Source organism: Suillus subaureus (genome assembly GCF_016647635.1).
Source record: "Suillus subaureus strain MN1 chromosome Unknown BJ212scaffold_391, whole genome shotgun sequence".
Lineage (NCBI taxonomy): Eukaryota > Fungi > Basidiomycota > Agaricomycetes > Boletales > Suillaceae > Suillus > Suillus subaureus.
In genome coordinates, this window is record NW_024538947.1 from 1 (window position 1) to 17,154 (window position 17,154).

A 17,154-nucleotide genomic window follows, 5' to 3' on the forward strand; every position below is an offset into this window, starting at 1 on the left:
GTGAAAGTTTTCAGGACGTCCCCTGATTCTTGCAAAACCTTAATCAATCAAAAAATCGAATTCGACATAGATTGCGCTGGGAGATGGTTAAGCGTCGGTGATCAGGTACTCGACTTTCACAGATATCCGCCATTCAAACTTTCTGGCTAACAATCTGGTTATAGAATGGATGTGTTTCGATGTTTGATCTTGGAGATTCGGACGAACTGGATCCTGAACAGTCATCAGTGATTTCGCCGCAGAATATCGCCGCAGAGATGACTTTCAACGCACACGGAGGCAAGTATACCGAACACCCGCGCTCATCCCTTTATAACTGATCTTTGTGACCGAAGACGTGGTTGGCTGCGTGGCATTCCAGCCCTTACATTCTAATCTTCTGTCAGCATCGGGCTCACGCCATTTTGATGAGGACATGGGGAGGGTGATTCTAATAGTTCCGACGGGGATTCAACAGACCAAGAGTCGGATTCTGAGAGCCAAAATGTGATCGCAGTGTCAAGGCCGACCACTTCCATATGTCAAAGACTCTTCTTTGAAGCTGTGGTCATTCGACCCCACGCGGATCGTACATCATGCCTGATTGATACTCGTTTCGACGCGCCTGAATGTCATTGGACCGGTTTATTGCTCACAGTCCAGGTCGTCTGCCGAACAAGCTGATACGACCAATGAAAATGACTACAATGGGGCATACTTCAAACTTCTCTGCACTACGTTCTATCCAATGCTCAACCACAACAACAATCACGTATCCAGTTTGCCTACGATATTTCTTCTTTTGTCAATAATGTTGCCTCGTTGGGAGCATGTGCTTGATACATTTGCTTATATTCCAGCTGATACGACCAATGAAAATGACTACAATGGGGCATACAACAAGCTTCTCTTCACTACGTTCTATCCCTATACGGCTTGCCCATTCTATCCTGGTACATTGCATATTGCGGTCGGGTGTAAAGGTGAGTTGACGATATGGAGCTTAGACGAACTCAACCCCTGTGTGAAGACTGACAAGAGCTCTTCGTACGTGAAGAGGAAGGGATCTGTTCGGGATGCATATGAGTTGAAGTCTAGGACGTGCCCCCGAGACAGATCACGTATCATCAACACGTCAAAGATATCTTCATACGTGAAACGAGCGTAGGAACTGCGACGGAGGTATAACACGTACGGTTTTGCCATTTGGACTTGATCCTTTCCTCCCAGAAACACTAATGCGTCTCTACAATCTTTTGCTGTGTTTGGGGGTCGTTCATGAAACGGTAGAATTCAAATCGCGTTATGATATTCCTGCATGACATAAGCGTCATCGGTCTTGTTTGAGCAAATTAGCACGTACCTATGAGACGTCCTTTGCGAACATCTCCGCAGCACAAGCGCGAGTCGATACGGGGATGGATTCGAGAGATCGCTTTGACATCCATCAAAGACCGTGTTGACACTGAGATCGTGCGATATGAAGTCTGAGGAGTTTAATAGAATGTAGACATCTGGTGGAGATGTGCATTGAGAGGCGAGGATGGTGGTAAAAATTCACATGATACATCCTGTGCTCAATCATCGATGCGGTGTGAACGAGGATTGATATCGATAAAACAGGCTAACCTTTGGTGAGTTAGCTTAGGGCCCAAGACTGCGCTGTATTCTTTGATCGCCTCATCTAGATCGGGGGAGAAGGATTGTCCGTGGCAGCGCAATCCCCGTGCTCATCCTAATCTCTTTCGTCCGACAGAGAGCTTTCTGCATGACTGACGGTAAGTGAGTACGACCGAAACAAATGGTATAATCGGATACCTCAATGATGATCGTTGATATCTCCGTAAGCAGTGGCATGCAGGCTGCTGGTTAGCAGATCATGCCATAAAACCATCATGCTATAGCTGCATTTTACTTCATGACTTCTCATAATGAAGAGACTACTACATCAACAAACAAATAACTCATTGACTCGGAGCTTGTGAATTGAGATTATGTAATGCATCCGCTCTAGCAAATTTAGTTTTCGAGTGCATTGAAGTTACTATCAACTTTGCACGGTGAATTTTGTTGGACAGATTTGCCCAGGCTTGCCTTCTTCTATGTCACATTTGCAGACTCATTCCCTCCTCCTCTCGCCCAAATGTAGCTGTTCCTACTATTCAGAACGACCAGCCTCGTGATCCTCTGGATGTGCGAAGTTGATCTACCCGTCCCAGTTTCTTTTGATGTCGACTTGACAGTTCCCTGCGACGTCAACCACACCCCCCAATCGCTCTGCCTCTGCGCATGCTGTGACTCAGGCGCCAGATATCCATCCCCACCAGAACGTAAGTGTCGACTGCCGTCATCGCATTCTCAACTTACATTTTTTCAGTCTCGACAACCCACCGCCTAATCATCTGCTATTGTATTCAACGCCCGCACACGCCACCTATGGTTCATTAGTGCAGGTCTTGTATTGCCGCCCATTATCAATGTTCCTCTCGCGCATGGTAAAGAAGTGCGTTTGCTCGATTTTTTCCTACTATGTTCCGGGTTTAATGCATCCATTTATAGCGCAACACTGCAGCGGGTACTCACCTCACTAATGAGGGCTAGTTAGGCGGTGAGGACTATCTTTCTTCCCGTCCTCCGCTGAACTGATTCAACTGCTACACACAGGGCAGCTTACCCCCGGGGAGCATGGAGGCAGCCAGTTATGTGGCTGCTTCTGAATTGCGCAGGTATATCTCTCGATGCCCCGATGTTCATTTTAATGCTTGTCGCATGCGCCACAACGTTAACAACTATCTCTTAATGCGTGGCCACTACACCCCTCGGTTTAGTTCCCGTCGCCGTCCCTGTATCAATCACATGAATGACATGCGATCACAAAGCTCATACTTCTGTCGGATGTAAGCACGACCCTTGATTTACCACTGTGGATCTCGGCACACAGGGTCCTCAGTGAGTGAAGTACACTTGGAGGCATATGTAGGCCAAGGTCAGTCCCTAGTGTTTTCGCAACTTACAAGCTTTGGCATAGGATAACACTGACACCCTCTGGTATGTGATATCCAATTCTTCGATTTTGATTCTATGCGCTAACACATGCGATTTTAGATTGTTATGGTGATTGCACTTTCTCTGCATCTTGCTACGCGCTTTCCCCTGCTCAGTCCTTCCAGAGAAACCGGACAATTTTGCATTTTGCATAATCAAATTTTGTTCGTGGCTCTTCGATGACACCTCAAACTTGCCTGAATTCAGTTTTGGTATTCCTACATCTCCCGATGCTCATCGCCAATAACGTTTTTCCTGCCTTGCTAGTACGTGTGGATGATATACATGAGCCTGAGCGGCGAACTCTACGCCAGAGCGCGTGTGAGGCTGCTTAGTACTTACAAAGGAGAGACTCTGTACAGGTATGCGACACTGAATTCGACATCGTGTACGTCTTTTGCTGTGCCATGTCGTCTGTCTTGTTGAATGAAACTCAGATATGTCGGAGCAACTATTTAGGAGCGCAGACTTTTCCTCGGATGAATGACACCTGATTCCTACGTATCCTGACACAGACAATGTCAATTCAATTGGCACGTTTTCGACAACTCGCGCTCGCACTGCAGTGATTGCAGGGTCAGCCATCAATGGAGTTCTCAGAACAGACATCCGAAGGGTAACATTTGATGCTGCCATGTAACCACATCTACCGATAACGCCATCCCACTTCCGTCATAGCTCAAGCTTGTCATCCCTTGTAAACATCGGCGAGTTCGACCATGACGAATACCAAAGGACTTGACCTCTGCGAATTGACGCCTGCTTATTCGACGTATTCGGTGCCGTCCTGAGCTGACACAGTACAGTCACTCGCGGGGTGTCCATCTTCAGCAAGGGCTTCTCGCAGGTAGCATATCCCTTACGTTCGACTATAATTCTTTTAGTCCAATTAGATTCACATCAGGCTCGCGGGATTTCGCAGAAGAATGAAAAGCCCGGATATTTTGTTCACATGCAAGTCCATCACTCGTTGATCTCGAGTTCTGGATATTGACATGCTCATTCATACAGCAAAATAGTAGCGTAGAAGGTATTCTCAACATGGACCTTATGCATTGGGAGGTGGGTAACTCGTCATCACAATCATCCATGTCTTATGACAGATACAATATTGCAGATACTAGATATTATGCTTATTATGCCGCGCTGGTCTCGTCTTTCGGAGATATGGGAGAATCAGATCGTGAAGAGTTCACCATAGTCCGGCACAACTTGAATGGTGGGAATCACCTGTAAAGCAACAAACGCATTCGACCAACAGCCTTTTTATAACACGAATATGGCCGGGACGATCAGCACAAGAGGCTGACATCGGGAGAATAACGAGCGAATGAATCGTGGAGGGATATTGTAGAAGAATGTGGATACACGAGCTGCTAGAGGCGGCAGATGATCGGATGGGCTGTGACCATGGTTCAGTTTATAGCTCCGCAGGAGACTGTACATTGGATATACAGTGAACTCATGCATATACAAACGATCGGCGATATCAATGAGAGTATAACGATGCGTGCTGTTCCTTCGGAAGATGCAGCGGTGACCATATTATCTCGGAAGGAGCGGTCAGAAAGCAAGGCGTTGTTTTCTTAAGCGTAATAGTTACTACGTCGCCAGCCGTATCACTGTTCGACACTTGACACATTGAAAATCGGACGGTATTACAAGAAACAAATATTGCATTAACATTTCCTGGTGAACAAGAGGTTCACGTCGCCCTCGCCAAACACATCCTCACTAGTGTTTCAACCTACTGTTTCAACCTGTCACGGAATATACCCGTCACTTGAGCACTGGAGAGCAAGAGAAAATCACATACTTGATTGAGGCTAACGGGCTGTATCTTTGAACTCATTGCCAGTGTCCCACCCTGGCAGCACTCGCGTTTGAGACGGAAACCAGTAACCTGCACCAGCTGTCATATCTAGCAGGGCCAACGGAAATCGGAAGACTGACCTCTTTGATCTGAGATGTCGTATTGTCGTCCATCTGTTCTGCGTTGAGACAGATTTGAACATTCTTGTCACCGTGCTCATTCGCGACGTATATGTCCTCAACAGTGAAGGTGTTAACCTGACCAGAGGATGACAAACGGCCATATAAATTCTTGCTGGCATCTTCGGCTGTTGCGTCGACGTCAGCAGTTTCTAAAATGCTGCCGGTGAAAAGACCAATCAATGAATTGACATCAGAAAGAAGGAAGAACCTACGTCGTAGTAGTGGTTACGCTAGCCCAACTTTTCAAGGTCGAGACAGAAGGAACAAAAAAGTATTCTCCTCCCCTCGCACTAACGAAGTAAGGGTTTGGTTCACCGGGTGGTGGAATCACACCCTTAGGGGTAACCTTAGCGAATCCGCACACCTCGAACGCCGCACCATCCGCATCGGCGAGTTGTAGGTCGACTTTATCCCCGGAATTTACTAAGGGAGATGTGCTTTCGAGTTGAGCAGGTCTGTACACAGGCGGGCTACCGATGACAGAGTCCTGGCCTAACCTCTATTGGTTAAAGTGGCATAAAGGCGAAGGACTTCTTTAAATTAGTTACCCTTCTTCTGCGGTACCAGGGACGTCATGGGCCAGTAATCATTTCTCGCGTATCCAATCATATGACGAACGAATCCTGAGTCCAAGTCGGACATATAGCAATTGAACAGAAGCCCGCGAGGTAACTCATCGCTTCCGTTTGCTACATCGCGTCGTTCTTGATCAGTAACCTGGGGGAAGGAGACAGCACACATCAGGAGGAGCAATAATGGCACAATGTCTGAATTTTCTCACCTCGTCGCCATACGGAAGCCCTGCATGTACGATCGAACCCGATCCGAGGAATTTAGCATCGATATAAGGATTCAAATTACGTGGCGCGATCTTGCGCGTGTGTGCAGTGAATGGGCAGTGATAATCACTAGGTTCATATTGTGATATATTCGGGTTATCGCGAACGACGTAGTCAAAGTCATTGATGAGGTCCGGGTCAAGCGCCATTTTTTGGTTGTCGCGGAAGGGGCATTTAGCAAGGGGTGCGCCCTGTCACAAACGTGTGTTCAATGAGCCCAATGCACGAGTGTAAAGAGCGTTGCTGTATCGCACCGATTTCCACCTCCCAATAAACCGTGCCCCAAAGAGATCTTCAGCTTCTTGTTTGTTGAGTGGAGGAGATATATCGCCTCCGGGAATGAACTCGCGCCAACGGGGTCCATTCCTTTGCACGTAATCCTCGAAAGAGATAACAGATTGCTCAAGCTTCCTGAATACCAAAATCGTCCCATCCTTGGTCCAGGCCGGACGTTTCACTTTGGTAGTCGGATTGTCCCGTACAGGATCGCCTGGATAACCCATTATAATCACTCCAGGATCAACTTGAACCTGGCCAGCGCGAGGAATAACGAGGCCCCTGATGGAATGTTGAAGTCCTATTGTACAAACGCGACGTCTGGAAAATACTCACCGTAGACAAGGTTGGGAGATCCCATCTCGAAAGCCGAAATGCTCATGCCCTTTGTAGGGGGGTGGTCGAGCCCTTCCTTCCACTGGCTTGCCGCCGGCAACCGTTATCGATGAGCCAAATAGGTCTATGACATCGTTTGAAGCTTTGGTGCAAGTCTCGGCGCCTTCACCAAACGTGCATCAAGAAGGTCAATTCCTTCAAAATAACAAGTACTCACTACTTCCGGCGACAGTGATGACGCCATGCAGAGCTCCGGTATCATTACGCACTGATCCGTTCACCGGGTCAGGTGTTGCTTTGACAAACATAGGGTCCCATTGTTTTGTATCGCCAATGAGTTCCTTGTCGTCATTCATGCAGCGCTTATCGAAGCGAACATCTCCGGTGCCCTCGTTCACGCCGAGGAAATACAGGCCGGCACGGCTGAATGAAATCTGGTATTGCGCGATATCGACTGTCGGGACACTGCTTGCATCACGAGCGTTTGCCTTTGCCACAGTGATCGAGATAAGATTATTTTTCACGTCTTCCGCAGTCGTTGGCTTAAAGGACCGCAGAGCAGTTCTGAACGATGTTACGTTGTTGATCCTGAAAAATACGAAGTTTTCGGCATTCTGTTAAAATAAATCGTCAGCGGACATGTTTGAGGATGCTTGAAAGAAGAGCTAATTGAACGGGTCATTTACTTTAGGAAAGAGATAAATCGCGTCGCCTTGAACGTTATTCAGGTCAGGAAGGTCGCCAGTCGCTGCAGCTTGGCATATCGTAGAAATAGGGCGCGAAACCAAAGGTAAGACTGAGCGACGTCCTAGATGTTTGAAAAGATCGAGAGAATACTGAAGATCATCCATTTGGTCCAGTAATTAGTACTTGGATGTGAAGATAACGAGGATGAAAATCCCTAGGGAAGATTAAATAGGTGAGAGAGTACATATGTATCTTATCGATCAAACCAGAAACCGGAGGGCATCGGGCTTCTCGAAAGTTTGGAAAACCGAAGGGTATTCATCGCGATAATACGGCGTTGCATTATGTGAAGACCATCCCGGGTGAGTGTCCGCATTATCCTAGAAATCTCCCAGATTCAACGATGAACAATCTAAGGGGCGTGCATGATGCATGATGGCTGTCCTAAGTAGGAATAAAAGACACATCCAAAGAGCATACCTGCCACTGAGCGTTGAAACGTTGAAGCGCCGATGAACCAAGTGGCAGGCGCCATATAATAATAGAAGTAGAGAAGAGTATAACGTGACTGCGGAAAAAGATCGATCAGAAACATGGAATCAGACGTCTGCAACCTACATAGCTGGCCACTATCGATCACTTTTCTGCTGCGTCATTCAAGCTAAACCATGACCACGACCGTAGATAAGAGATCCATCCGAACAGATCCGCATGCACCATTGTCAATGGGGATGAGACTAGGGTACGGAGTCATGAAGAAGCTCGGTAGCTAGTTGCAGTAGAACATGACTTACTTGGGAATACCATGCGTTTGGCACAAAGATCATTTATTTACTTTCGGAATTGCTCACGAATCGGATAGGATCCCAAGAATTAGGGTATGGCCTACCTTGTTTCCGAGGGTGCAAAATTGACACTCATTCACGGTACTGGTCAGATGGAGGTGTGGACTTAGCGCTGCGACATTAAAATTAATATTATGTAAGAGCTCTACAGTTGAATTCATTGGGTTTTATTTTAATGATAAGGTATATTACTAGATGAGTTATGTCATATCGCGATGGTATTTCAAATACACGAGTTCAACATATCATGTGATGTCTGGATTCGGTAATTTTGGTGACGTGCAACACACTCAGAAATGTATAATAGCGATAGCTGGGAAAGGCGCAGAGTATGAATGTTTGAATACTGGTTATGGTGACTGATCAGCCTGAGATCGGTCGACGGGATCCCCCCTCATTCACGGTAGGCATAAATATTCCGCTTCCAGGGCCACAGTCTGTTCACCAGCACCCTGCTCACTTGCGTCGTCCAACAGGACATTTACGTGCTCCCTCGATGCCTAGTTCATCAGTGCTCAATGCATTGCAGAGCCGTATTCGAAGTTCTCCAAGTCCAACTCAACGTTCAGCACTCTTGTTTCTCCCTCTGCTCCACCTAGTATTCCTTCAGTTATCAGACCGCATCTTTCAACAAGTTCTTTCGTTTCTTCTGCTCTACGGACTCCTTCTCGTGGCTCAGTTGCGTCTCATATTTTCATTTCGCCTCCGGCCCCAACTAGGAACAGTTGTAATTACGGAATAGCTCAAACTATGACTTTGACGACCTTAGCGCAGAGTGGAAGGAGGATGAGGTTAGGTTGCTTGGAGGGTGAGTTGAATTTCGATTTTCGTCAAGTGACTGACTCAAAATTCGCCCGAGACCTTGGATATGCTATTTTCTCATCTTATTACGCCTCTCAACGGCTCAATTCCGCCCCCGAACCTTCTTGACAAGATTACACTGCTACCAACGGCCCAAATGACTAGCCCAATCCTGTCACCGCGACGTGCGCTAAATTACTCGACCTGGTCCGTGCAAGAGCAATGGAGGAGCGGTGGAAGTCTATTATTGACGAGGACATCATCTTTCCCAACGGCAATGCACACCATCCGGCAGATTTGAGCAAATGTGCTGAACGAAATGATACTTCCAGATGTACTTCAACCTACCATGATGAGAGCATTGCTCGGTTGGTCCCTTCCTACGCTCTGTCCCCTTATCTCATTATACTCAGCCTTTTGTAACGACACGAGCACACTTTCCACCACCTGTACCTGCGTCCTGCTCATTTGCATCGTCCAACGGAATATTCCCTTGCTCCCTCGGCACCCAACTCATCAACACTTAATGCCTCTCAGAGCAATCCACTACGTCCTCGAATTCGAATTCTACCTTTGGCATTCCTGTTCCTGCATAGATCGTCCACGTTGACCCTCACAAGCTTCTGTGACATGCGCGTGGACCCGGAAGGTGACGGCGAGAATCTGTTCAAGGTTACCGAATTTCGCCGTAGCGGAGGGTATCCTGACGCACCTACCGTTGGTATAAAGGTCAAGAAAGTCCCTATACGGCCTGCTAATACAAGGACACCGTCAACGAAGAGTGTCAACGTCCTATGAAAAAAAATCCCCGCTTTATTCCTAATCTCCTGCCAAAGACACCCTCATATAAACCTCGAGTGTTACCCACCACCACAATCATGCAGCTATGTATATCAGGCAGCCTAGGGACACATGCTTTCCCTATCCATCCCCTCTGACGAAGAGGAGAAAGCACGTTCTCAACGTGCGAAGAAGCCCCGTACGAGGAAACCTTCGTGGTCGTTAGTCGCGTCCTCAGGTGTGCATACACGACGGACCCTGCCAGTTTTGGCATCGACGCAAATTACTACTACATCACCTGTGCACAAGGATCTGACTAGGAAACGCGAGTCGGGCAGGGCGCTTTTTCACTGCCCAAGGCTTCCTCTAGCTTGTTGGATAACGATAATGAATTTTCGATGGTGAGCGTAGAGACTGCTGCAGCAACCGTCTCGCTCTCGACACCTGCCTTGCCTGTGTCCGTGCCGAAGGCGAAACCCAAGGCAAAGAAGAAGGATCCAGGAACTGAAGACGAAGCCAAAGTTCATCCACCGCAACCTCGTGCGAAACCCTTCGATGTTCGGTCCTGAACTCCGGTGTCCAGTGTGAGCAGACGTTTCTTATCCTATTCTTGATGCTTTATTTTTGATTGCTCCATCCCCTCTGACTTCATTTTTGTATATCACGTTGGATTTACTTCTATGTTTTCACGATCGCTCTATCTCCTTCATCTGACGAGTTCTTTTGATTTCTTTCTTTCCTCAATTTTCTGTATGTCATTTTTCTTACTTTGCGTCTTTTTTGTTCACCGTCCACAAGTTGCTTATTTTTCTTAATCTTCTCTTGCTGTCGCCTTTTTGACACTGTCCTGGCTTCGATATTTTGTTTGCGAGCTTTCCTTTCTGTTCGTCCTATTCGCCTCCACTCCACACTTTGACCTCCCTCCTATTTCTTCTGCCCGTCTCGTTCATCCCTTCGCTCCTGACCGGTCTTTTTCGTTTTCCGATCGTCAAAGGTATGTCTCACATGTCCCTCACTTTATATATTCTGGCAATCCATATTTTATTCTTTATTTCTTAGGACGCCCACACATTCGCTCATTCGTTCGCTATTATGCGTCATAATGCACGCTTACACACTCATTCGTTCTCCTCAGCTCTCATTCTCACTTGTGTCACGAAACGCGCAGTTCACACCCTATTTTCCGGTTTCTTTATCTCATCAATATCGGTCTCTGCATCTCCCTGGGACGCAGTTTTTTCATGGATGGAGGAAATTCACAACGAACAGGAGATTTCCCTAATTCTCCCTCTTCCAACCGGTTATTTGCTCCTCGAGCTCGACCTTGATCTGTCTATTCGCCAGTGCATCCATTGCTTATGAACCACCAAACTGGAGTCATCACACATTTATTAACTTCGCATTCAAGCATGTATCATCACTGCCCATTCGTCATCGCTTTCATTCCTATTACCTCCGTTCCTGTCCACATCACTTGATCTTTCTTTCTTTGCACAACAACCCTTTCCTCTTTTGTACAACCGCGCCTTTTGCCCCTTCTCTGTACAACCTCCTACTGTCTTTGCACGACTTCCCTCGTCGCTATACGTCGATCGTGTTTTATTACAGGGAATTTGATAGTATTGGTGCGTGTATGTACTTTTGAGCGCATTAGTACTAATCAACGCGCACATGACTCAGAAGTAAGGTCGTGGCAGACACTGTCAATTGTGACACAGGTATAAACCAGTGACATGTGTCCCACGATGTCTGTGTCGGATCAATGAGCCACACGGCGTTATTAACGGGCCGAGGTCACTTGACTGTAGCAAGAATACCGAATACCAAAAGAATACTTTGAAGACCGCACTGCAACGCCACGGCACGTTGCCGAAATGACAAACAGTTCTCCGATCTTTTGCATGCGGCGTTCAAACATTCCGTCCAAGTCACTGCTTTGCGATTTCACCAACAACCGTTACTTTGATCCCATTGGTTTCCCTGGATGCATATTCCTTTTCTACTTTAGGATTTATGCTGAAACACTTCGTCGGCGATGTAAGCACTGGCTTGTGGTATATCAAGCACGAACGCGATCATTGTACGTCCACTGAGTTCCCCTGCTTGCTCACCTCCATCCTCTAATAGTATGACCCTAGTCTCGAATGATCCCAGTTGGTGGCCACTCATCAATGCGAGTCTCGTTGGCAGCTATTTTGTAGGTTCGTGGAGAGTCAGCCGTATGATGCCAGTGACTGACCTTCGCTGCCATTTCGCAGTTGTTAGCTATGCTGTGATAATGTACGATTGGGGTGAGGAAAATTGAGTATGGAAAAACTGTTGATATCTTTACAGTTTTTCCAGCACTTACGTTTGGACAAGAGGTAGGTCGATCCATTACCAGGGCAGCTAACTCGCTTAGAATTGTGTTGCAGGTTGAACTGATATGGGTGAGTAGACTCCCATATCAAAGGAACGACGTGAAAATACAACTTGTTTGTGGCAGAGGCAACGCTGGTCCCTGATGACTTTTCTCTATCTCAGTGTATGTGCCTTGTGTTTTAATATTTACGCTTAGCAAGTCCAACCCCTGTTGACTTCAAAATATCCTAGGTGCGCTATGCTGGAATAGGATATGCTGTGTACGTTTGGAAGTTTAAGCCATTGATGTTGCTCATTCTCTCACGATCAGGATGGTCATGTTGGGTATGTCCCCCCGCACAGGCCCTGTTTCTTTCTTATGACAGGCGACATACAGTCGGTGTTCCAACAATTTCGGAGACAGATGCAGTGAGCATTCCACACCGATGCCTTCTATTCCCGTCCAAACAACTGAACTACCATGCAGAGGTGAACGAGATTCTCAAGCAATCTGTTGGTTCAATATAACAACTCCCACAGCTGTGAGTTTGTCTCGAGTCTGTGGTCCTCCAAGGCTGATAATTAATGTTGCTGGATTTGTCAGGCCTTATCATAAACATCACACTTGATTGGATAAGTGAAGTTGTAGATGTAATACTGGGCGGTGAGCTATACACATCCATGATATTGACTTGACTGAAACATCATGCAAGTCATCATGATTGTTCGGTTACACGCCATGTATCAACGATCTAGAAAGGTGCTGATATTTCTCGTTGTCATCTTTCTGGCCATCAGAATCAGCAACGCAGGGATACTCATAATCACGGTGATGCACTATTCAGGGGGTAAGATTTAATTATGGATGAGATAATTAAGTGCATCAGGCTCATTGACACAGAGGAACTCATTCTCTCCGGCACTTACCAGTGCATTATTGACTATACAGGAAAAATCCTATTTCTGGGTTCCATGACTTGGATACTTGGCACTGTATGGGAGGTCCTTGCACTGTGTCTCGCAGTTTGGATTGCCGTAAAGCACTTCCGTGAACTGCGAAAAGGCTCAACAAGAGGTATTATCGAGGACTGTTTTACGGTATTAATGCAAACCCACGTTAGTTACTTTGCAAGGTGAGCCCATAATTTAAATTCGGCTCTCCTTTTCTACTCACGTTCTGCACGTGTTAGCTTTGTTGCCATTGCTTGCTTCCATATCGGTTTATTTTCTCCAACACTCTCAGCGGTATGCTGATCTGTCATTGACCTCTGCATACAGCCATAATTCGTCATTTCTCTAGGACCCATACTCCCTGGAATCTCAGACTTATCTTGGTCTTGCTCAGATATTGGTGTTCGTGCAAATATTTGTGCTAGGACCACGCCTCATCCTTAGTGTTCGAGAGTATCACGCTAAGCTTGTAGCCGACTCCGATACAGCAACCGCTATGACTTCAATTGCTTTCCAGGAGCGCGTCCATGTGACGACCAGCAGTAGTGTGTAACACGGGAGATCTTCGATATAATGTACACTCGCCGGGTAGTCCGCAGAGTGCAGGAGAATTCGTTTGTATTTATTTCAAGTTTCGTCGTAGTACTTGTTTACTGTGTGTTCGAATAGCGCGGGTCTGGGCAATGTTATCGTCGTGGTATGTAAGTTATTTGATGTCGCAAAATATCTCTACTGGTGCTAGCCACCATACTTGCACCATATGGCAGGCTGAAACGTCTAATGACTTTACATGAAGACAGTCGTTCCCTTTCAGGTTGTGATGACGATTCTCGACATATAGATTTATTAGTGTAAGCAAGTTACACGCTACGCGACGTTATATATCCTGACTGGTGGGGGGTGTGACGAAACGAGAGTGGTTGTCGCAATGTTAGCGATGGGAATGGCCCGTAACACCCAACGGACCTTCGAGTAAGTTATGTCGGTCTGTATATGATCTCACTGAATCTATGAGGGCAAAGCAAAATGCAAGTCCAAGATATGAACGCTGTTCAGCGGGACCGAGCTCGACGGGTCAACCTTGGCTTCGTATCTCAGATCATTCACTTCAAGTATGGTCCCCCGTACTCAGAACATTCAAGAGGAAACTTGAATGCGAGACGTCGACTGCCTTCCTTCTTGAATGGTTTGATAGTCTCGAACCAGGTTGCCGCGGGCTGGTCACAAGTCTACAATCTCATGCATAGAAACTCGAGCAGGTTCATCCAGACGATGAATCAATTAATAGCAACCATCTTTGAAGGAGGTGACCCTTCTGTGTTTAACTGACTGAGTGTCGTGCAGTCAACATTCTCCATAAATTAATCTATTGCGACAGCAAGATCGACAGCGAGATTCAGAAACAATATATACAATGAAAACTTACACTAGACACTACTGTTTCTTCTTCTTCTTGCTATTACTTTTGCCGGATTTCAAGTCACCGGTAGTACTCTGAGGAGGCGGCGTGCTCTCGATCGGCGTATTCGCAAGTGCAAGCGCCCGAGGATGGTACCGCAGCAGAAATTTCTGGTACAAATCAATGACAATGTCTGCTCCATGGGGCAATTGCGAGTCAGCAATCCTCCTGAGCAGCGAAGGGATATTCTGGATGACAGGAACGGAAGCGATATGCTGGAGTAGGACTTCTACATTCATTTGCAAGATGGCGGCATACCTGACACTGTAAAGCTGATTAACACTGCTATGGCCTGATCAAAAAATGACCAACTTGGATGTAAATGGAGAAGAAAGTTCTTGCAGAATATTCCCCGCATCCAAACTACGATGTATTGCACGCAAAGCTTGGTCACGAAGACTGTCGAGTCGAACCTGACAATTGTGTATTAGTATATGTGGAGAACACCAGGTAAATTTACTTGAACCTGGAGGCTAAACGATACATCGACTTTGGTGAGCAAGGCCACGAAGTGCTAGGGTTTTGGGGTCTCCACATCAGTCCTGGACGGTCCCTGAGACTTGAGTGGAGAGAAAGACGATCTTGTCCGTATACAGATACAGCAAGAGCGTTTTGAATCTGCATATACGAAATCAAAGGCCCGCCACGATTGTGATGACATGCAACTTACGTCCTAAAGGCCGTGTCTCGCACGAGTATGTTCCGGCAGTTGACGACTTAGTGGTTTATGTTGAATTGGGGCGATGGGCGGTGCCTGCCTGTAGCGGGCTGGTTAGGGCGTCGATTTCGGACCTAGCGTCCGCCACAACCAGTAAATCTTCGTCATTTGTCGTCATCATCATCGTCATCATCTGATTTGTTGGTGTTTCCTTGCGAGAAATATCGAGAATTACGTTGCTGATATTGTTTTGAATCACTCACCCTTGATATCACTGGGAGGGGTCTGACTAGCTTTGACCTCTTCTTCATCTTCAAGATCGCTGTCAGATGCGTATCCGTAGTCATCAAGCGCCATGCCATCATCGAATGCTGAGCCACCATCGAAGTCGACAAATGTGGCGTCAGGTGACCTCGCTCTGGACAGTACTGTCGACTCTAATGAGCTCGCTCACGACACTCACATTCACAGGAAAAAGCTTACGTTGGGCAAAAAATTCGGACGCGCTGTCAGAACAACGTCGTTGGCGGACAAGGCTTGGAGTCGGATGACTTGCGTGGATGTGCTGAGCGGCCTGAGAATAAGTGAAACTTCGTATCCACTAGCTCTTGACCAAGGATTGATTTCATCAAGAGTGCTTCGATAAGCGCTTGATGGTTCGACATCGTGGAGTGCTGGAGAGTTGTGGGCTCGAGTCTACACGTGCAGAAGTTTTTATACTTATTACTCATTCTGGGCGCTAATCAAAGTGTGCTGCGCGAGTCTGCGACACCTTCGAAGCCATGTCAGCACAATTATGACACCAATAAGGTCGAAGGTCTGTCCATCGGGGCAGTAGGTTCAAACAGCCGAGGACATAGGACCGGGATTGTCCTTCCGACAAAACATGCAGTGGCGCTTGAAGTTTGAAGTTTCGCTTGACGAGCACGTCTATGACATTGTCAAGATATCAATTCACAAAATTACACGTAGGAATACCACATACAGATGCCTTTCCCGAACCGCAAGTAGATCCTCATGCGAATCTAGTCTAAGGCGTGTCTTGAGTTGGATAACGCTTCCCTCGATATCTTCACGCGTGCGCGTGAAGGTCCAGACTCGGACTGAAAATTGAAATGGCACTTCATTCCTATTAGTAGAGACTAACTTCCTATAATCCGAGTGCGAAGTCCAATGTTTGGCGTGCTGGCAGGTCGAAGCAATGGAGTCTAAGTGATAGATGAAGTCATATACATAGTAAGGGGACCAGATCGGCAGCTCCTTTTAATGTTCAATGTCGCGTAGTGAGCGCTCCGTGCGCAGTGTTGCAGATGGTAGGGCGCCGAGCAAGTGCCAGGTACTAATCAGATCTAACCAAATACGTGCCAACCGTCACGAGTTCGAGCGCTCAAGTCTCTAAGTAATTACGTACCAAGTTGAACCAACCAATAGTATGGAACTCATTCCTGAAGTTAACCGCCAAGGCCTGAGTCATGTCCTGAGTCGAATTCGGCGTTTGCAGTTTCAAAGTCTGGATCAATCCGCTTCTGGAACATAGCTGGGAAAGTGTCCCAAAACGTCTCGGGTCGAGACTCTCAGACCATCGTGCGATCATCATGATGGTTCTGGATCCACAAAAACCTAGTGAGCGTATAACATAGTTACCACACAAAGTCCTTTGGGCCGCACTCAAGCCCTCTATTTTCACCTCGTACTAACGGAGCAATAGTCCAAGGAAATTCTCTCCTCATGAATGTTTTTAATCCTCGCATTCTTGATGCCAGCATCCGCGATGTGACTGGATGTCTATCCGACACTCAAAAGGCTGATGTTCTGCTCCACGCTTTTGCAGCATCTGCCGTCCGAAGGGTACGTGTTCTGCCATTACTCTACTTATATAAAATCTAAATTGATGTGCATCACAAAGGTCCGAATTGTCATGGAAAATGCTATTCAGTCGTTTCTTTCTCAAGTCTCGGGCGTTCCACCACCAGATGTTGCAAGAGCTCTCCTGTTACGTGCCAAAACCCGTTTAGCAGCTGGGTACCGAACTTCTGCACAACAAGGTCAAATTCGTGCATGCCCTTAGACCTCCGTGCAAACTGACATCACTATCTTTCAGATTTGCTGTCCGTTCTATCTTCAGATCCCGCAAATCAGGACGTTAAAGCCATAATACAATCT

General features: G+C 46.8%; 6 protein-coding genes across 6 annotated transcripts; 4 read left to right on the forward strand and 2 right to left on the reverse strand.

The window, feature by feature from the left end:
* Positions 1 to 790: 790 nt before the first annotated feature.
* BJ212DRAFT_1490138 (uncharacterized protein) lies at positions 791 to 2,377 on the forward strand (the record flags this gene model as incomplete). The annotated part of the gene is made up of 5 exons (XM_041341448.1): positions 791 to 932; positions 987 to 1,026; positions 2,097 to 2,172; positions 2,223 to 2,309; positions 2,357 to 2,377. The coding sequence occupies 5 exons, from the start codon at positions 791 to 793 to the stop codon at positions 2,375 to 2,377; spliced, it is 366 nt and encodes a 121-aa protein (XP_041185095.1).
* A 5,906-nt stretch (positions 2,378 to 8,283) lies between these two features.
* Positions 8,284 to 9,135, forward strand: BJ212DRAFT_1413257 (uncharacterized protein). Its single transcript, XM_041337516.1, has 2 exons — positions 8,284 to 8,810; positions 8,862 to 9,135. Exon 1 carries the CDS (start codon positions 8,355 to 8,357, stop codon positions 8,742 to 8,744), a length of 390 nt encoding a protein of 129 aa, XP_041185096.1. The 5' UTR covers positions 8,284 to 8,354; the 3' UTR covers positions 8,745 to 8,810; positions 8,862 to 9,135.
* Positions 9,136 to 9,715: 580 nt separating this feature from the next.
* Positions 9,716 to 10,152, forward strand: BJ212DRAFT_1490140 (uncharacterized protein; the record flags this gene model as incomplete). The annotated part of the gene is made up of 2 exons (XM_041341449.1): positions 9,716 to 9,883; positions 9,943 to 10,152. 2 exons carry the CDS (start codon positions 9,716 to 9,718, stop codon positions 10,150 to 10,152), a joined length of 378 nt encoding a protein of 125 aa, XP_041185097.1.
* Positions 10,153 to 13,994: 3,842 nt separating this feature from the next.
* Positions 13,995 to 15,316, reverse strand: BJ212DRAFT_1413272 (uncharacterized protein). Its single transcript, XM_041337517.1, has 5 exons — positions 15,255 to 15,316; positions 15,004 to 15,202; positions 14,799 to 14,951; positions 14,646 to 14,746; positions 13,995 to 14,597 (listed from the first exon to the last, which is right to left on the reverse strand). Exons 3-5 carry the CDS (start codon positions 14,817 to 14,819, stop codon positions 14,309 to 14,311), a joined length of 411 nt encoding a protein of 136 aa, XP_041185098.1. The 5' UTR covers positions 14,820 to 14,951; positions 15,004 to 15,202; positions 15,255 to 15,316; the 3' UTR covers positions 13,995 to 14,308.
* BJ212DRAFT_1490142 (uncharacterized protein) lies at positions 15,156 to 15,656 on the reverse strand (the record flags this gene model as incomplete). The annotated part of the gene is made up of 4 exons (XM_041341450.1): positions 15,156 to 15,202; positions 15,255 to 15,419; positions 15,475 to 15,565; positions 15,594 to 15,656. The coding sequence occupies 4 exons, from the start codon at positions 15,654 to 15,656 to the stop codon at positions 15,156 to 15,158; spliced, it is 366 nt and encodes a 121-aa protein (XP_041185099.1).
* A 1,063-nt stretch (positions 15,657 to 16,719) lies between these two features.
* On the forward strand, positions 16,720 to 17,059 carry BJ212DRAFT_1490143 (uncharacterized protein; the record flags this gene model as incomplete). Its single annotated transcript, XM_041341451.1, has 2 exons — positions 16,720 to 16,839; positions 16,898 to 17,059. 2 exons carry the CDS (start codon positions 16,720 to 16,722, stop codon positions 17,057 to 17,059), a joined length of 282 nt encoding a protein of 93 aa, XP_041185100.1.
* Between the last annotated feature and the right edge of the window lie 95 nt (positions 17,060 to 17,154).